This window comes from Patiria miniata, unplaced genomic scaffold (assembly GCF_015706575.1).
Source record: "Patiria miniata isolate m_02_andy unplaced genomic scaffold, ASM1570657v1 HiC_scaffold_5, whole genome shotgun sequence".
Taxonomy (NCBI): Eukaryota; Metazoa; Echinodermata; class Asteroidea; order Valvatida; family Asterinidae; genus Patiria; species Patiria miniata.
Window position 1 is genome coordinate 3,679,372 of NW_024037072.1, and position 20,230 is coordinate 3,699,601.

Consider the following 20,230-nt stretch of genomic DNA (forward strand, 5'->3'; position numbering starts at 1 on the left):
TAGAAAACAAAATTGGGACTGAGAAAAATGGTAAATTGGAGCAGTAGTTGAATAATAGTCAGGTTTTCCAACGGTAGTAGGCCGACCACCGTTGGAAATTTATACAAAAATACCACTTTTCTTGAAAACGACTTCACACCAGGTGCCAGTAATTTTACAGGATGCTTTAGACTATCATTTACCAACATGCTAGTAAGGTATTTTGTTAAAATGTGGTAGTTTTGTTTTTAGATGTTCACATATGTTGTATATTCCCTTTAATCACAGAGATACCCAACCATTGCATCCTAATACACCTCCGCCTACAAAAAAAATTGCACATGGAAAGTAGAAACAACGTACGGCATAATGCCATACGATTGCACCTGGAAAATATTAAAAGCGATAAATTTACATTGACTGATGACGTCAAACCGAAGCACACTATTCGAAGCCCTGCACTGTTCGGTTCGACTCACTTGGAAAAAAACAAACGGTGTTGTATTTCGATAGTTGTGTTGTAAATTGTGTTGTATTTCGATAACATTTTCCAACTTTCATCATGGTCACATTATTGGCTCTGTTCTCCCTGGCTTTTCTTGGCTCGGCGAATGGAAACTGGCCCGTTGGTAATGATGATTCCTACGAAGGTTTGGTAAGAATTGTCTTTTAATATTTTTAGACCCCTTTTAGTTGCACTCCCTTTGTCTTTCGGTACTGATTAAAACTACAAGAAAACAACCCCGTGAAAAAAAAAACGTTGGTAAAAACCTGCTATTTGCAAAACGGTATTGAAACTACCTCAGTAATATTGTTGGTTAATTAATAATTCGGATAAAAATTGACAAACTTTTAAGAAGAATTTGCCCAAAACTTGTAGGTATTGGTTTGTTGACCAGCTTTGGGCAACATATATCTTTGTTTAATCTTTCTTTCTTTTTGGATTCAACAAGTTCTTTCTCTTTGTCTGCGAAAGTTTTCAACTCCCCAAAAACACACATACTGACATTTCCTTGTGGAGACATTTCTTTCTTCTCGTGTAGTAAAGTTTTCGAGTTTGAAAGTGAAGTTTCAAAATGCTCTTATTCTAACCAGAATTATTTTCCTTGGCTGAAATTCGGACTTAATATCCCTTTTCTAAAACTCTTCCATTTTTGACCGATCAACCCACCTTGGAAATTCCTAGTTTTTGAGTAAAATCCATCTATCTATATTTCGTGAAAACCTTGTGGAGACGTATTCATCTTTAGAAATTGCCCTGTTGAGATATATACAATCTTTTGTTCCCTATTGTGTGCACGTCTCCAGAGGGCACGGTGTATCAGATCCCACTCACACACCCACACACACCCACGTTTGTTTATGGTATTAATCAAGGATTTTCTATTGTTCCCCTTCCCTTTCTCTTTGTTTATACTTTTTAACTTTTTTGCAACAGCTTTCATTGGTTTTGTATACGTTTTCCAAACTGAGGAGTCCTCGATTCTGTCCTCAATTCATCGATGATGTTGCTTAGTCCGATTTCTGATAGAAATGACGTCACAGTTTCTTAAGTCGACTCCGATAGGCTGGCGCACGGGGCTCGCATAAAATTGTGCATGTTAGGATGATCAGACGTTCGACCGTGACTCTCTGCACACGTGAATATCTGATCCTCAGATAAGGAGGGGGGGGGGGTAACCAGTTTTTGTTAAAAGTTGTCATTTAGATGTTAAATGGATTGTCTCTTAAATTTCTTTACCTTTCCGTTTATAACAGAAATTTTACGAGATGAATTTGGAATGTAACGACGCGCTATCGGAGTGTGAGCACCGATTCAGCGGCCACTTTTCCGCATTCAAAGGGCTTCCGTTCCAAACCATTGACCGTAAGAAACTGAGCTTAGTTCTCTGATTTTCTTGAGTAGGTCTAGACAGAGCCGCAACGTGGCACCGAAAGTTGGAGTTCAAAAATTCCATCATACATTTTGTATTTTCTTGTTTTAATTCCTATTTTTGGTCCATTTAAGTGTTTACTTTCTTAAAGTTTAGGCACTCTCCTGAAGACGGCCAGAGCATACTGACCGGAACGTCGAGTTTATACCTCTGGTTCTTTTCAGAACCATTCTCTTAGTTGAGAAATTATTCGCACATGGTGTTTCCGCAAACCTTTCATTATTTATTATCTCCACCATGCAAAGCCTCAAATCTTACTTATTTTTGGTCTGTTTGTTACACTTTTTTTTCTTTTGGGGTGTAATTATTTTGGGGTGGAAAACGTGTGATTTTTTTATAATTTAATATTTTTGCTTTACTGGAAATTCAATATACGTGTTTAAAAAATAATAAAAGTGCAGTGGAAAGCATTCTTCAGCTGAATCTGAAAATATTTGAATAATATTTTTCCCCTCAGAGATACTGCGGGTGTAGGCACAGTTTAGCTATCCTGCTCCTATTACAAATGTATTTTTGGGGTTTCTTTTTAAACATCTTTTTAACAGATGTGTTGGAATACACTAAGGATCCTTACCAGCTCAAATTTGACACGAAGGTGGCGACTGTAGACATGAAGGCTCGTTTCGATCAAGGTAGGCAAATTACTCTTGTTGGGACGCCCAAAAAGCAGGAAAACACTGTTCCGCTTGTGTTTATGTTTAACAAAAATCCAGCTCAGAATTGTCCAAAACCGATGACACATATTAGAAGAATTAATCCATTATTGATCAATCAACTTAAAAACAAAAACAACCCAACAGCCCCAACAAACAAACAACAACTTCGCAATATACAGTGTGTCCCCCCAAAAAAACTACAAAACCTTGAGGTCAATTTTGAAAATGTTTGATTGTGCAGATACTCCTAGCTTATCCTTGGCCTAAACCCATAAGGAGTTTTATTTAATTTCAGTCACGCATCACTGCACAATTGTCAATTGATCACAACAACATTTTTGGACACTGTGACCAAGTTCATTGTCTTAATGAATTTCAGTGCCGTGTTATTGTAAGTATTGTAAAATCCTACATGTTGTGAAAAAAAGGGATTGGAATCATTTGCCTGGCTATCAGTCATCATGGCACGACCTCAGTTGAATGCTCAAGGGCAAATGATTCCAATCCCAAACCACATCAGCCTTTTTTTCACAGCACGCTGGATTTTACACAGCTTACACAACACAGCACTGAAATGGATTGAGGCAAGGAACTTGGTCACAGTGTCCAACAATATTGTTGAGATCAATTATTGACCATTGTACAGTGTTGTGTAACTGAAATTAAATGAAACTCATAGGGGTTTAGGCCAAGGATAAGGAGCACAATCAAACATTTTCAAAACTTCACGGGAAGTTCATGGTTTTATTTTTATTTCCAAATAGTCAGACGGACACTTTTTGGGGATGATACTGTACTGCAAAATACGCTGCTCGTATTTCTTTTGGATAATAGGTCATGGAGCTATTGGGCTACCCGAAAAAAAAGAGAATACAATTGGCCATGATGGAAAGATTTTAGTAGTTTTGCCTCTGATAAACCTTCTCAAGAGACATCGAACGACCACATTAAAATGTTGTCCGTTTGTCGGTAGACGATCCCTCGGAGACATTTCACTTTTGCAGTGAACTTACAGAGGACAAAGCCGTGCCCGTTATCGGCCTGTATCACGGCAAGTGGACCTTGTGTTTGGAGAACGACTTCTCCGGCCTAACCATTCCGGCCGACTGCACCGCGCCAGTTGCTGTGTCCAAAATCGTGGGCAGTTTGAACGACGGAAAGTTGCTGGGCCAGCAGGTGCTGTACTGCATGCCTTCGTAATTGTATACTGATTGTTGCTGTGAAAATATAATTCAAACCATTGAGTTATAAACCATCGTTCATTAATGTTATAATTTGGAGGGATAGCAAGTGTAATCAAATTTATTAACGATGAACTGTTCGCACGACTTTCGATTTTCGGCCCCAGAAATAGACCTTTTGGGGTAATTTTTCTAACAATACAACAGTTGTTCACTTTTTGAAAGGGACATCGACCGAAACCCGAATCTTTAAGTCCCGGAATAATTACTTTATATTTCGAACTACTTGCTGCCCAACTATAGAAGAATTCAGGCTTAGGACGAATCTGCATTTTGGCGCAAAAGCAATTCCAAAATAAAATCCTTTCTCAGAAGGTTGCAGACGTCCAAAATAGAACAAGTAGGTTTTTCGTTTATTGATGAAACATATAAAGTAAAAATTTGAAAGTGTAAAAAAGGCGATTATTTTTGAAGAGCACAAGCATTCTTTGACGTATTTCAGTTTGGAGACGCTGACATTTCGCCATGTCAAGACTGCACACACACACACAAGATGAACACAGGAGGGCGTTGACCAGAATTAATGATGTCATGAATGAAAGTAGAGATTTGTTTTGGTCGAAAAGGGTGTTTTAGGGGTCACGTTATTTTTTTACTCTGATTAACAATTTTGGTGTCTCGGAGTGTCTCCGTTTTTATCCTAAACATATATTTTACTGACTTTTAACATAATATTGTTCATTTTACTACAAGAATTTTAATGGTGTAATATTATTATATGAAACACAAAAAAGTCTTGATGTGTGATCATGGAGGTAGGAATAGATGGAAGATGACAATGGAAGATGACTATAGAAGATGACTATGCCTGATTAAACGTCTTACAAATAGAGCAAAAAGATTCAATCCTTGAATATCTTTTAATTGTTGTAGAGGTAACTCAGAATTTTTGAGCACGTAATCTTTTATCACCAAAGTTAAATTTTGTTCAACTTTGGTTTTAACTTTCATGCCCTTCCATACTTTTTATTATAAATCCAAGAATGTATGTAGAGAAAAGCAAAACATTTGCATTTTCGGAATAGTTACAAAATTGTGAGATAATTGTTGGGAAGTAAATGGATTGATGACCAATTAAAAATATCCACATCAAAATGGGCGATGAAGCATTAAAATTCACAGAATGTGTGAAAAAAAATTATCACGATCTTTATGGGGAAGCCTTGGCGATTTGTTTTCATAAAGTGGGCAATAGCAAAATCTTTTGATTACCAAACCATCCGATATAGGATGCCAGTAGCACATAACACTGTACTGAGCCTTTTTGAGACATGGCCAGCCGCGGATCAGGGGGAGGGGGTAAAATAAAAACAGCTCTGTCAAAAAAAAAATATAAAAAAAATAGAAACAAATGCGACCCCCCCCCCCCCGCCCCCTGCTCTGACATCCAATTTGTTGTACTGGGAATAATGTCCGCCTTTGCACAAAATACGGACAGAGGCAGCTTGGTTGGGGGGTATATGTACACTATTCTGTGATATAGTGTTAATAATCGTTGGATTTGAACAGCGCCCCCATTGAAAGTACAGTATTAAGTGTCCGGAGGAAAAAAAGCTGTCTACATTTCAGATTTTTTTTTGCCGATGATCCCTTCCCCCCCCCCCCCCCCCCCTGTGAAAATTTCTGGATCCGCCCCTGCAGGTGGAGGGCACCGTTTGGTTTTGGCAAATTTGGGTATCATATAGTGGTTTATTATCCACTCTAAAGCCACCCTCATTTTGTGTCCAACAGTGTCTCAAAAAAGGGACTAATAGTGTGCCCAATAAAATAAACACACAAAACGGTGATTGTTTTGCATTTTTCCCCGATCTCCATACATCTCTTCCCCCGTTTGCTCGTTATTCTTATTAGTCTCTGATAATACATGCGTGGTGTCTTGGGACCATCGCATTCCCATTGCCTTGCAGTACCTTAATCCGGACCGTAAAAGATACATTACCAAAATATTATGCATGTACATGTAGTTTGAAATTTTTAATAACCCGGATTATTACAAAACTTGCATTTATTAATATATATCCTATATTCGACCATATAAACACAAGTGGACGGATTATTAAAGCTGTATAACACTTGCTATCTCAAGTTTCACCCCGAAAAAAAAATAGATTGGGCTTTGTTTGTTTTAGTTTTTTCAATTTCTATATTCCTAGCATTTTAAAAGCATGATTAAAATTGTTTGATTTGCAAAATCCAACGACAAAGTCATCGAATTGTTTCTTTACAAAATTTAAATGATTGTGCGGCACGACAATAATTCTGCTCTTGCAGGGCGGTTCATACCAGAGGGTTGCAGACGCCAAAATCAGAATAAAGTTGGGGTTTTTTTTGGTTAAAACAAAACACACAAATTGTGCATGCGTACAAGAAATTATTATTTGTTTAAGAGCACGAGGTTTGCAGGTAAGCAACCGTAACACCAACACAAAATGGCTGCCCCACATATGGTAGGAAATTGTCATTGGCATAAAATAAAGTCGGTAATGAATACAAGGTTTTTACACTTATTAATATTCAATAATTAATTGATGAATACATTTTACAAGAAGGCTTGTCCATTCTGAATAATCATTCATGTAATGCGGCTGTCTCGGAGGAATATTCTTTGTTATCATAACCCATTGCATTCTTTAAAGGGAATGTACATCGTTGGCTTTTGCTGTAATTTTCAGAAATTAACTTCATGAGGGGTTAGTATAATAGATCAAATATTGTTCCACTGACATGTATGAAGTTTTGTGTTCGAAAATGTTGGAAAAGCCAAGAAAAACAAATATTTTCAAGTAGTCTGGTTCCTTGACTCCACTAAAAATGAAATGGATCAATTTATAGATGCCGGAAAATTGTATGGTAAAAGAACCAGTCTAGCTGGCCTGTACCCGCTCATGAACATACATGTATAACCAATAGAAAACAACATTTGGACTGAGAAAAATGGTAAATTGGAGCAGTAGTTGAATAATAGTCAGGTTTTCCAACGGTGGTAGGCCGACCACTGTTGGAAATTTATACAAAAATACCACTTTTCTTGAAAACGACTTCACACCAGGTGCCATAATTTTACAGGATGCTTATCATTTACCAACATGCCAGTAACGTATTTTGTTAAAATGTGGTAGTTTTGTTTTTAGATATTCGCATATGTTGTATATTCCCTTTAATCACAGAAATACCCAACCATTGCATCCTAATACACCTCCGCCTACAAAAAAATAGCACATGGAAAGTACAAACAACGTACGGCATAATGCCATACGATTGCACCTGGAAAATATTAAAAGCGATAAATTTACATTGACTGATGACGTCAAACCGAAGCACACTATTCGAAGCCCTGCACTGTTCGGTTCGACTCACTTGGAAAAAAAATGTGTTGTATTTCGATAGTTGTGTTGTAAATTGTGTTGTATTTCGATAACATTTTCCAACTTTCATCATGTTCACATTATTGGCTCTGTTCTCCCTGGCTTTTCTTGGCTCGGCGAATGGAAACTGGCCCGTTGGTAATGATGATTCCTACGAAGGTTTGGTAAGAATTGTATTTTTAGGCCCCTTTTAAGTTGCACTCCCTTTGTCTTTCGGTACTGATTAAAACTACAAGAAAACAACCCCGTTAAAAAAAAACGTTGGTAAAAACCTGCTATTTGCCAAACAGTATTGAAACTACCTCAGTAATATTGTTGGTTAATTAATAATTTGGATAAAAATTGACAAACTTTTAAGAAGAATTTGCCCAAAACTTGTAGGTATTGGTTTGTTGACCAGCTTTGGGCAACATATACCTTTGTTTAATCTTTCTTTTTTTTTGGATTCAACAAGTTCTTTCTCTTTGTCTGCGAAAGTTTTCAACTCCCCAAAAACACACATACTGAAATTTCCTTGTGGAGACATTTTTTTGTTCTCGTGTAGTAAAGTTTTCGAGTTTGAAAGTGAAGTTTCAAAATGCTCTTATTTTAACCAGAATTAATTTCCTTGGCTGAAATTCGGACTTAATATCCCTTTTCTAAAACTCTTCCATTTTTGACCGATCAACCCACCTTGGAAATTCCTAGTTTTTGAGTAAAATCCATATATCTATATTTTGTGAAAACCTTGTGGAGACGTATTCATCTTTAGAAATTGCCCTGTGGAGACGTATACAATCTGTTGTTCCCTATTGTGTGCACGTCTCCAGAGGGCACGGAGTATCAGATCCCACTCACACACCCACACACCCCCACGTTTGTTTATGGTATTAATCGAGGATTTTCTATTGTTCCCCTTCCCTTTCTCTTTGTTTATACTCTTTAACTTTTTTGCAACAGCTCTCATTGGTTTTGTATACGTTTTCCAACCGAGGAGTCCTCGATTTGGTTCCTGTCCTCAATTCATCGATGATGTTGCTTAGTCCGATTTCTGATAGAAATGACGTCACAGTTTCTTAAGTCGACTTCGATAGGCTGGCGCACGGGGCTTGCATACAATTTTGCATGTTAGGATGATCAGACGTTCGACCGTGGCTCCCTGCACACGTGAATATCTGATCCTCAGATTAGGAGGGGGGGGGGGTAACCAGTTTTTGTTAAAAGTTGTCATTTAGATGTTAAATGGATTGTCTCTTAAATTTCTTTACCTTTCCGTTTATAACAGAAATTTTACGAGATGAATTTGGAATGTAACGACGCGCTGTCGGAGTGCGAGCACCGATTCAGCGGCCACTTCTCCCCAGTCAAAGGGCTTCCGTTAACCACCGACCGTAAGAAACTGAGCTTAGTTCTCTGATTTTCTTGAGTAAGTCTAGACAGAGCCGCAACGTGGCAGCGAAAGTTGGAGTTCAAAAATTCCATCATACATTTTGTATTTTCTTGTTTTAATTCCTATTTTTGGTCCATTTAAGTGTTTACTTTCTTAAAGTTTAGGCACTCCCCTGAAGACGGTCAGAGCATACTGACCGGAACGTCGAGTTTATACCTCTGGTTCTTTTCAGAACCATTCTCTTAGTTGAGAAATTATTCGCACATGGTGTTTCCGCAAACCTTTCATTATTTATTATCTCCACCATGCAAAGCCTCAAATCTTACTTATTTTTGGTCTGTTTGTTACACTTTTTTGGGGGGGGTGTAATTTTTTGTTGATAGGTGGAAAACGTGTGTATTTTTTTTATAATTTAATATTTTTGCTTTTACTGGAAATTCAATACACGTGTTTACAAAAATAATAAAAGTGCAGTGGAAAGCATTCTTCAGCTGAATCTGAAAATATTTGAATAATATTTTTCCCTCATAGATATTGCGGGTGTATGGGTGTAGGCACATTTTAGCTATCCTGCTCCTATTACAAATGTATTTTTGGGTGTTTTTTTTTAAACATCTTTTTAACAGATGTGTTGGAATACACTAAGGATCCTTACGAGCTCAAATTTGGCGCAAAGGTGGCGACTTTAGGCCTGAAGGTTCGTTTCGATCAAGGTAGGCAAATTACTCTTGTTGGGACGCCCCCAAAAAGCAGGAAAACACTGTTCCGCGTGTGTTTATGTTTAACGAAAATCCAGCTCAGAATTGTCCAAAACCGATGACACATATTAGAAGAATTAATCCATTATTGATCAATCAACTTAAAAACAAACAAACAAACACCCCAAAAAACAAACAAACAAACAAACACACAAACACCCCAACACCCCAACAGCCCCAACAAACAAGCAACAACTTCGCAACATACAGTGTGTCCCCCCCCCCCCCCAAAAAAAAGTGTCCGTCTGACTTTTTTTTGAAATACACTGTAACTACAGAACCTGGAGGTCAATTTTGAAAATGTTTGATTGTGCAGATACTCCTAGCTTATCCTTGGCCTAAACCCATAAGGAGTTTTATTTAATTTCCGTCACGCATCACTGCACAATTGTCAATTGATCACAACAACATTTTTGGACACTGTGACCAAGTTCATTGTCTTAATGAATTTCAGTGCCGTGTTATTGTAAGTATTGTAAAATCCTACATGTTGTGAAAAAAGGGATTGGAATCATTTGCCTGGCTATCAGTCATCATGGCACGACCTCAGTTGAATGCTCAAGGGCAAATGATTCCAATCCCAAACCACATCAGCCTTTTTTTCACAACACACGGGATTTCACACAGCTTACACAACACAGCACTGAAATGGATTAAGGCAAGGAACTTGGTCACAGTGTCCAACAATATTGTTGAGATCAATTATTGACCATTGTACAGTGATGTGTAACCGAAATTAAATGAAACTCATAGGGGTTTAGGCCGAGGATAAGGAGCACAATCAAACATTTTCAAAACTTCACGGGAAGTTCATGGTTTTATTTTTATTTCCAAATAGTCAGACGGACACTTTTTGGGGATGATACTGTACTGCAAAATACGCTGCTCGTATTTCTTTTGGATAATAGGTCATGGAGCTATTGGGCTACCCGAAAAAAAGAGAATACAATTGGCCATGATGGAAAGATTTTAGTAGTTTTGCCTCTGATAAACCTTCTCAAGAGACATCGAACGACCACATTAAAATGTTGTCCGTTTGTCGGTAGACGATCCCTCGGAGACATTTCACTTTTGCAGTGAACTTACAGAGGACAAAGCCCTGCCCGTTATCGGCCTGTATCACGGCAAGTGGACCTTGTGTTTGGAGAACGACTTCTCCGGACTAACCATTCCGGCCGACTGCACCGCGCCAGTTGCTGTGTCCAAAATCGTGGGCAGGTTCACCGACGAAAAGTTGGCAGGCCAGCAGGTGCTGTACTGCATGCCTTCGTAATTGCACTGATTGTTGCTGTCGAAATATAATTCAAACCATTGAGCTATAAACCATCATTCATTAATGTTATAATTTTGAGGGATAGCAAGTGTAATCAAATTTATTAACGATGTACTGTTCGCACGACTTTCGATTTTCGACCCCAGAAATAGACTTTTTGGGGTAATTTTCTCTAACAATACAACAGTTGTTCACTTTTTGAAAAGGACATCGACCGAAACCCAAATCTTTAAGTTCCGGAATAATTTATATTTCGAACTACTTGCTGCCCAACTATAGAAGAATTCAGGCTTAGGTCGTGTCTGCATTTTGGCGCAAAAGCAATTCCAAAATAAAATCCTTTCTCCTCAGGTTGCAGACGTCCAAAATAGAACAAGTAGGTTTTTCGTTTATTGATGAAACATATAAAGTAAAATTTAAAAGTGAAAAAAGGCGATTATTTTCGAAGAGCACAAGCATTCTTTGACGTATTTCGGTTTGGAGACGCTGACATCTCGCCATGTCCAGACTGCACACACACACAAGATGAACACAGGAGGGCGTTGACCAGAATTAATGATGTCATGAATGAAAGTAGAGATTTGTTTTGGTCGAAAAGGGTGTTTTAGGGGTCACGTTATTTTTTTACTCTGATTAACAATTTTGGTGTCTCGGAGTGTCTCCGTTTTATCCTAAACATATATTTTATTGACTTTTTAAATCATATTGTTCATTTATCTAAAAGAATCTTAAGGGTGTAATATTATTATATGAAACACAATGAAGTTTTGGATGTGTAATTAAACGATGGAAGATGATCATGCCTGATAAAACGTCTTAGAAATAGAGAACAAAAGATCCAATTCCTTGAATAATATCTTTTAATTGTTGTAGAGGTAACTCAGAATTTTTGAGTACACTATCTTTTATCACCAAAGCAAATTTTTTTTTAACTTTGGTTTTAACTTTCATGCCCTTCCATACTTTTTGGAATAAAATCCAAGAATATATGTAGAGAAAAGCAAAACATTTGCATTTTCGGAATAGTTACAAAATTGCAAGATAATTTTTGGGAAGTAAAGGGATTGATGACCAATTAAAAATATCCACATCAATATGGGCGATGAAGCATTAAAATTCACAGAATGTGTGAAAAAAAATTATCACGATCTTTATGGGGAAGCCTTGGCGATTTGTTTTCAAAAAGTGGGCAATAGCAAAATCTATTGATTACCAAACCACAGCTCAATGACAATAAAAAGGGTTCACAAGAGTGTTAAGCAAGCAACCCCTAAACTGCCCAATTAAATGAAACTGTATTCCAATGCTTTGTTCTCAGCGGTTTTATTTCCAAAATTTAACAATAAACATTTTCTTACAACTCTATGCTCTCAATGGATGTCATACAAAGTTTTGTCTACATGTACAGTATATATATTTACCAAATGTGTAGTCTGCCCCAGGCCAATTAACAATTGTTGACTGCTGTGATGTGGGATATGATGTTTTTAATACCAGAGGGGTGCATTGCACCCGAGGCAAAGCTATGCAGCCAGAGGGGGTTAAAAAACGGCATATCCCACATCAGAGCAGTCAACAATTGTTTGGTTATATCGTGCCAATGACTCAAAAAGATAAACGGTTGTTACTTACTGTGTGGGAAATAAATTAAATCGGTGTGATATAACTTTGAATAACTGAAGGTTTTGACATCTGCCGGACATGAGACTGAGCGTTTGATGTCGCAGTTCTCATTGCGCAAAGCTATAACACGTCGGCATAAGCTATAACGCATCGCCCTCAGTGTATTGTCCAGACACGTGACCGTCCTAAACCAATGAAATTACAGTATCCAAGCACATGATTTAACATTTTCTGGCCCGTGTTTATCCAATTGAAATAACAAAATTTTTCTTTTCTTCTGACTTTAAATTCAAATTAATAAATGGTTACTACCCAACTAATGCCAGGATATATACCAAGATATACCTCATAAGTTGGAGACGGGCAAGTTTGGGTAAAGTATATTGCCCAAGGACAACACAAGGTCAGCAACTGGATTCGAACCCCTAACCCTCCACTTGCAGATTCACCAAATGTTAACCACTAGGTTGGCAATGACTCTCCAATTGTACTGCAGACAAAGGCTAAGCTAACATTATGCATAAAATCCAATCCTCTGCACTTAACATTGACGTAAGTTTCATGCTTCCGTGATCCAGACGTGGATTTTTCTGTCTCCACCTACCGCACAGATGGGCAGGAATGCATGCCAAGTCAGACCACCGAGAACTGGTACTTCGCTGCTTACAGGGACCTGGGAATAACGACACAGAAAGTGAAATACATGTACAGTCCATTCATGTGTTTTCTTGACTGCCTAGAGTAGGTTTGAAGGAGGACTATGGATGACCATATCTCAACTTATTTCACTTGAATGCAGGATAGTTGGATTTGTCTAGTCGAGTACATGTTTTTGGAACTGGAGCCCGGGGCATTGTTCTATTGCTGCTTACTTACAGTGGTGCACACCATAATGCACAACAGAAAGCCATGATGATAAAGAAGTTTGGTAATGATTTTTTGACCAGCGTTTGCCAAGAGGCATTCGCAGGTTGCTATTAACCCTAAGGCCAAAAAAAAAAATATTCGGTCTCTGGTCAGACCAAAGTTCCGGAATTGACGCGGCCAAGCGGCTTTTTTTTTTTTTTTTTTGCTTTTATTTTTTTCTTCCAGCTTGGATTGTACAGACAAGGTGGGGTACTATTTTGCTTTTATGGTGTCCTCATGTGCATTGGTGTCCTCCATAATTTGCCTTGGTGCTTTCGATCATTTGCCTTGGTGCAATTTCCCATTCCTTGGTGCTCTTTGGTAAAAAAAATTGAGGAGGTGCGGAAATAGAGGGCGCTGATTAAAATCGACGCGCGCGCTGACCAGAGACCGACTTATTTTTTTTTTGGCCTGACCCTTCTCAATCCTCCAAAATCCTCATTGCAGTTTTGGAGGATTTTTGAGGATTGAGGATGAATGGCAAAAAGTGCCAGTTGATTTTGAAGAATGCAATGGGTCGAGGTTGCAGGCTGTACCCAGCATTCCTTATGTTCAACCATGCATAATGGAACCCTGCATTATGCTTGATATCATCCGCACTGCTTCTAAATGTCATCGGTACAGACTCAACCCAAAGCAGTGAATGGAGGAGTATTTCGGATTGGGGCAATGGTCACCACACCACTGAACAAATTCAAGAAATAACGAATGATTTTGCAGGATTGAGGCTGAATCCAATTTTTACATGGTGGTAATTGGAGGATTTTGCAGGATTGAGGATGGTTCCTAGCCAAAGGGGCCTAGTGGGTTAGGGTTAATGTGCAGGTGTTAAGTTACAGCAGGAATTGACCACCACTTGCTCCGAGTTGACAGCAAAAAATCCCGGGAATATGGGTGTCCATTAAAATGGACTCGGGGAGAATTACTCAGATAATTGTTCCAGTACTCACACTGATTGAAACAAATTGTCTTGTCCTTGTGCCAGTACTTATGCCAAAGAACTGACACTCATTCCCAGGGAAAAGTAAGTGTATTTAACAAAATCACTGAAGCTGAGAAAAACAAGATTCAATTTTTGACTAAAAATGACCTACCTGATGGTGACCCATGTGGAAAACTTTCACTTGGTTGCCAGGGCGACCTGTTGTTGCAAACAGATTCTCGCTGATGCGCGACCAGCGAAATTGTTGTGTTCCTTCCGTGTGGGCTTGCTGACTGTCTTCCGCCCGACTGGATAGTAATGTCAGTGGAAAAAGGGTGGTAAGGAACGTTCAAAACTTTTACCAGGTTAACACCAAAAATGCTAGAATATTCCTCAATTTCAATGCTCCAATCTTGCTTAATGTCTCCTACACAGAACTGAATAGGGTGCTCTGTGGTCTTGCAATGAGGGTGAATAGGGAGACATATTTCACTGGTTTACGCATGCTGTTCATACGATTAAACGTGGGCGTGCATACCAGGGAAGGCAGGATTGAAGTGAGAAAAGCTGGTTCCCTCTCCCTGAGTTATAGTTTAGATATTAAGCAGATAGGGAGGCAGGAACCAGTCATGAAGTAAAAGTACTTACGGCACTGGTTTCCATGCCTATAATTACCTGTTGAGTTTAAGAATTACTGCATACCAGGGAAGGACCCAGCATGGACAGCAATGGGCAAGTTGGAACGAGGACTAAAGTTAGCCATAATTCAACTAACTTCACTTGAACACAAGACGGTTGGATTACTCTAGACGACTTTTTGGAACCACAGCTCGTGGCAGTGTTCCATCGCTGGTCACTAATAGATGCACGCTTCATAATGCATAACAGGGAGCCAATGAATTTCGTGATGACATTTAGACCAGTATTTGACAGGTGTTTGCACATTGATAATATCCGGTCCGTTAGTGTGATGTCAGTTCAGTTTAAACCACGCCCACTGACCGTTAAGTAGCATTGGAACCATTGGAACCGGAAGCTAACGCAACTTCAGTGTTTATCCAATGGGCGCTAGTAATCAGTGGTGCACGCGTAGGTACGACGTTTTTACTAACGAACAGAATAGCACAAGGAATAAGTTACGTCATCAACCACTAGTCCACATTTTCACTGCTGAGGGATTCTTGTGCACATGTGTCGAAATTCAAACTTCCTATTTGAAAATAACGATCCTAGTTTTTACCAACCTGGACCTTGTGATGTCCCAAACCATCCACTCCCCCTCCACGGCAGCGCCAACCCTGGTTGGATCGCTAGGGCACCAATCAGCAGACTTCAACATCACATGACCGGCATCAAGGGACATGATTGGCTGTTGATTTAGGAGATCGTAGAAGCGAATGGTCCCTCGCTTTTCAGCAACCATCAGCTGTGTTTGGAAACGAGGACAAAAGCAAGACATCTTTGGTAAATTAATGAATCAGATTTTAACATACCATCACAGATAATCAATCGTCAAGCAAATTGTTTCGGTTTTATTAATACATATCAACATTTGACGATTACCTTCATGGGATCTTGGCTGTTCCAACAAGCGGACATGCCAGCTGCCTTCAGTGAGAAGCAAGCCTTCTGCACACCGTCTAGTCCCCAGACTCGGCATGTGTGATCGTCACTGACGCTGGCGATGAGCTGGCCCTCGGTGGGCTCAAAGGCGAGGGCGTTGATGTAGTCTACATGGCCGTCCATTAACTGCACAAATTTGGGACAGGGATGAAAATAAGACACGAAGAAGCCTGCAAATGTGTATTGTTTTTGTTTCTAATACATTTTTGTAAGTTTGAAGACTTTGTTGTAGAGTTGTTGTTTGACGGATAGATTAATACCTGCTATAATAAAATATGGGAACCTTCCCCCCGAAATTGAAAAGTTTTTAAAAAGTTGTCTTTAATTTTACAACCATTAATGTATTTCCTTTATGTTTATTTTTTAACTTAATTACTGACCAAAGAAACTGACCTCGGCTCCAGTCAATGTCTTTGTTCAACTATATAATTATCATATATGCATCGAGTCAGTTTTCTCTTCGTGGTTCATTTCATGGTGTTTTTTTTTTAATTTATTGACTACAACACAGCTAGATAATTTTTTTTGTGCACCCTGTTTCCATACCTCCATAACATCCTGTTCCTTCATATCCGAGGTGAAAAGCCGGATCTTGTGATCTACTCCAGCTGTGCAAAACCTGTGTGGACAAGAAAGAAAAACTAAGTATAACTACTTGAATCAGCTAAAATCCTAGCCTTTCGCCAAGGCCATCCTGGCTTAGAGCTGCGATAGCTGCGAGCGACTGGAGCGAAGACTAATTCAGCGCGCACGAGTGGCAAAGCCAATCACAATGCAGATTTTGCCTAGTTGCATCCATTTGTGAAAGGATGAGTAATGGAAAACATAAGGGCAATAACTATACGTTCAGATAAAAAAAAGTTCATACAATCAAAACATTTTTGGAAATACTTCTATATTAAGTAAAATTTAAAAAAGCTAATGAAAGAACAATTACGCCATCACGATCTCGTGGAGAACAAGACTTGCATTTTTTTGTTTTAAAATTTTGTGCCAGCATCCGGGGCGGGCATGCGCGTGCATAGGGAATTTTGCTACTCTTTTAGGGTAGCAAAAATCAAGATTATAAGGAAAAACATAAGAAATGCTTGACAAGTTGGAAAAGGCCTCGTGGTTTTGCCACTCGCGTGTGTGGTCTCCTGCTCCAGTCGCTCCGCGTATTCGCCGCTTTGTCTAATGCCAGCAAGTTAAGCCACGATGGACTTGGCGAAAGGCTACTAAAATCCAGACTCAAAGTTGTGCATCATTGAAATGAGTAAAAATATTGATGAAAATTGATCATATGGCAGGCAAGTTAGGCCCTATTACTTGCAAGATTTTTAATGTGTCCGTAGAATTTAAATGTGCAGTGGTCTCAGTGGCATAACCAAGTTCGGAGCAGGAAGAAAGGAGGGGGGGGGTGTGGCATGTGCTCACCCCCCCCCCCTTTGTTCAGCCACTGAGTTGTCTAACTACTATATGGTACCACAATGTCATCTGCAAGATGAAAGAAGGGAATCTTACATGCATGACATACTCTATCTTTGCAGTTTACAGATCTATGTGCAGTAAGAAGTGGCTGCATATTTGGGGAAAAACAATGTCTTGAAAAAAGAAAACTCTGGAACACGAATACTGCTTTCCATAGTCCTGCATACCTGACACATCTTGGAAGTATTTCCAGGGATGTTTCTGGACTCCAGCTGATGGCAACAACTTGAGTGTCATGATGGAAATCCCTGAGGTGCTGGTAGTCAGATCCCGCAACAGATTTATCTTCTTCCTGGGGTTTATAGGAATATTAGCCAAGTCTTCTCATTTAAATTCTCACTTGGTCTGACTGAAGTGGGAAAGACTTGGTATCTTATTTGATGATATACCACCAAAGAAAAATATCTTTATCACCACTCACACCAGACTTTTGATTGTTCAACATTCAATGTACCCCTAGAACTATGGGTTCTGTTGTATAATTAGGCCAAATAAAAATAAAACATGTTTAGCGTCTCCACCCACTTCCTTTTTGGCCTCTTTGTTTTTTTGTTTTTTTTAACCGAAAAAATAAGAAATTTTAAACAGTGAAATCATTTTGGCCATTGCATCTAGCCCACATAAAGCTGGTATGTCATTTCCTGAGTACAATTGACGGCCATTTAAAAAATAAGCTGGCAGCCATCTTGAAAAATAGCCCGGTTGGGCAGCCCTTCTGGAACACAAAAAAGGGCCTCCTGCTTTCAAAAAGGCAGGACGCTAAACATGTTTTTTTTTTACTTGGCCTTAGACACCCACACTGATTTTAAATATAAACAAATGAAATGACACTCTCCAATTTTGACTGAGAGCATAAAAAAAAATGAATTAATGAATGTACAGGTAAACAGTGAGTAAAATGGCTAAATATGCTAACACATTAACACAAGTTTCAACTTCCTTTTGAATGATATTATTTTCATGTTTTTATAAATTTGTGTCTAGTAACAAATTAAGTTTTACTCACATAAACAGAAAGAAAGTAGTATCCTAACAGTAACACTACTTTGGGCGGGGGGGTGTACAAAGTCCTTGGAAAATGAACCTTTTCAGAGTAGGCCTACAAGCTTTCTTTTAAAAAAACAAGGCATAATGTTAGCCCTCACTTAGCAATATACAAATACAATAAATAATTGATATATAAGTTAGTGATGACAAATAAGAAAAGATTTGATTGCGGTCCTCTTTCATACATTCTTAGTCTTACAATTAGGGAAAGATTCCCATATCTGGCCATCACTTGTCACCCTGTGCACAAACCCTATGGGACTGGTCTGAAAATTTCTAAACTGTGTTTCTCAGTAAAACTTCAAAATTTGTCCCTGCTAATTTTGACTTTCTAGTCCCTGCTAATTTTGACTTTCTAGTTCTAGGACCACTGTTTTACAAAAATTACTGATGGCCAGATATGGGAATCTTTCCAAAATGAGATCGATTTACATAGCTCCTAGTCATGCTAGTCCTACCTGGAATCTACAGGATCCGATGCTGACCCGTAACTGACCACCAAACGCAATTAGCTGGGATGCCGCCTCGAATGGACAGAACTCGACGCATGTCACAACGTCTTTGCATGGAAAATCAAATGAGTTTCCTTTCGCATTTTCAACCATCTTTAACCACCAGATGATGCCTCAAAACTGATATAAAATGAGATGAAATTATATGAAATTACTTCAATTATTTATCACCACTTGCTTGTAAACACAAAGATGATTAAATGTCCAATGTTATTGTGTGTTTTTTAAAACCAATTTCACATGATAATCAGACTCAGGGAGGTGGGAATTTCATGGAGCGCGCCATATTGGATTACACCAATAAATGTCAACAGATGGCGCTATATACCTCGTGTAGGTCGTCAAAAGCCATTTTCCAAGTCTCGAGCTTAATCTTTCGCCTTTTCCAAGTTTATTGTTGGAACCAAAATAAATTTATACTCCAAACCTTAATGTCACTGTACACCAAACGATTTGGCATTTCTGTAGCAGAAAATGAAGTCTTCTTCAGCCATAGGGTTTTAACTCAGGGGACCAAATTCATGAAACGGAATCACGAAGCCCTTTTGGAGTTCAACCGTGGTTTGATAAACCCCACGAAAAGAATGACAAATATGATGGAGCGCCCGTTGTTTCAGAATTGAACGTATGGTTTACGAACGCGAGCTATTCTTCAAAATGGAAGTAATGTTTTCCTAACATAAAGTGGAAGTCGGGATATGCAGAAAGTTGTGTTTCTTCTCTTTTGTGTTTATTGATAACAACAGATAAACTGTGCCATAGGCTATAACACTATAAACACGGTGCTGTGATGAAAACTCATCAGCCATCATGCCATAGTTAGAAAACGTTTCCACGGAGTTCTTTTTTTTGCGATTTACTAAATCGATTTTCTGCTCTCGTCTGAAGCCTAAATGCTCTTTGCAAATAACGGTACATTTGTAAACACGATGTCTTGCACTGAAAGACATCTATTTTTGTTATAACTTCAATCGATGCCTGCCCCGGTAAATAGGCATATGCTGCACTCAGCTCAAGGCCGAATGAGATACATGTACATTTCACTCGATCGGATAGGCAACATACAACATAATTGCGTATACCATATGGTGCGTACAGTGACCAAGTTCCTGTGCTGGCATAATTTTCACTGGTCTGAAACTGCTCTGGAATTTGAGTTTTTGGTGAACAGTGAACGTCTTTTTGTGGACAATTAAATTATTATCAACGTATTATTATTATGGCAAATGTTGATTTTTGTATGATGGCACCTGACGGCTTTGTAGGGTGCAACGTCGATGTTGCCGGGTGAATTTAGACAAAGATAATTATAAGCAGCTTAAAGTTTTAAATTTTGATGACCCAGATTTTTTGTGTTCAAAACTCGCATTTATTAGCAATATTCCTGTATATTGTCCTGCCATTGACATTTTTATCTAAAGAGTATTCACAAACAACCTGCCCATGGCAGAATTTATCGGCGCAGGAGTACCAATTAAAATTGGAATTACAATGAAGTTAAAAAAACTACACAAAACTACTATTAAAATACAATTAAAATATTAAGAATACA

At 38.7% G+C, this 20,230-nt stretch overlaps 3 protein-coding genes across 5 annotated transcripts; 2 read left to right on the top strand and 1 right to left on the bottom strand.

Annotated features, from left to right (window-relative positions):
* The first annotated feature begins 263 nt into the window (after positions 1–263).
* Positions 264–5,398, top strand: LOC119742103. Its single transcript, XM_038218126.1, has 4 exons — positions 264–634; positions 1,738–1,846; positions 2,459–2,545; positions 3,543–5,398. The coding sequence occupies exons 1-4, from the start codon at positions 542–544 to the stop codon at positions 3,767–3,769; spliced, it is 516 nt and encodes a 171-aa protein (XP_038074054.1). The 5' UTR covers positions 264–541; the 3' UTR covers positions 3,770–5,398.
* A 1,630-nt stretch (positions 5,399–7,028) lies between these two features.
* On the top strand, positions 7,029–12,038 carry LOC119741710. Its single transcript, XM_038217575.1, has 4 exons — positions 7,029–7,339; positions 8,440–8,545; positions 9,171–9,257; positions 10,349–12,038. The coding sequence occupies exons 1-4, from the start codon at positions 7,247–7,249 to the stop codon at positions 10,573–10,575; spliced, it is 513 nt and encodes a 170-aa protein (XP_038073503.1). The 5' UTR covers positions 7,029–7,246; the 3' UTR covers positions 10,576–12,038.
* LOC119741709 (nucleoporin Nup37-like) lies at positions 11,885–19,235 on the bottom strand. Of its 3 annotated transcripts, none has more exons than XM_038217572.1 (8): positions 19,106–19,235; positions 18,625–18,798; positions 17,287–17,411; positions 16,196–16,268; positions 15,590–15,775; positions 15,271–15,452; positions 14,199–14,334; positions 11,885–12,871 (listed from the first exon to the last, which is right to left on the bottom strand). In XM_038217572.1, exons 2-8 carry the CDS (start codon positions 18,769–18,771, stop codon positions 12,758–12,760), a joined length of 963 nt encoding a protein of 320 aa, XP_038073500.1. In that variant the 5' UTR covers positions 18,772–18,798; positions 19,106–19,235; the 3' UTR covers positions 11,885–12,757. The 3 variants fall into 3 exon arrangements, with proteins under 3 accessions (XP_038073500.1, XP_038073501.1, XP_038073502.1); XM_038217573.1 differs by lacking the exon at positions 19,106–19,235 and adding an exon at positions 19,007–19,076; XM_038217574.1 differs by lacking the exon at positions 19,106–19,235 and adding an exon at positions 18,919–18,943.
* Between the last annotated feature and the right edge of the window lie 995 nt (positions 19,236–20,230).

Bases quoted from the DNA above. Each gene is read 5' to 3' on its own strand.
- LOC119741709 (XM_038217572.1), bottom strand. From the start codon at position 18,771: ATGGTTGAAAATGCGAAAGGAAACTCATTTGATTTTCCATGCAAAGAC. The intron at 15,776-16,195 runs GTATGGAAACAG...AAATTTGTGCAG, and splicing joins AGGAACAGGATGTTATGGAG to TTAATGGACGGCCATGTAGA. The intron at 14,335-15,270 runs GTTGGTAAAAAC...ATTACTATCCAG, and splicing joins TGGGACATCACAAGGTCCAG to TCGGGCGGAAGACAGTCAGC.
- LOC119742103 (XM_038218126.1), top strand. From the start codon at position 542: ATGGTCACATTATTGGCTCTGTTCTCCCTGGCTTTTCTTGGCTCGGCG. The intron at 635-1,737 runs GTAAGAATTGTC...CGTTTATAACAG, and splicing joins ATGATTCCTACGAAGGTTTG to AAATTTTACGAGATGAATTT. The intron at 1,847-2,458 runs GTAAGAAACTGA...TCTTTTTAACAG, and splicing joins TCCGTTCCAAACCATTGACC to ATGTGTTGGAATACACTAAG.
- LOC119741710 (XM_038217575.1), top strand. From the start codon at position 7,247: ATGTTCACATTATTGGCTCTGTTCTCCCTGGCTTTTCTTGGCTCGGCG. The intron at 8,546-9,170 runs GTAAGAAACTGA...TCTTTTTAACAG, and splicing joins GCTTCCGTTAACCACCGACC to ATGTGTTGGAATACACTAAG. The intron at 9,258-10,348 runs GTAGGCAAATTA...GTTTGTCGGTAG, and splicing joins GAAGGTTCGTTTCGATCAAG to ACGATCCCTCGGAGACATTT.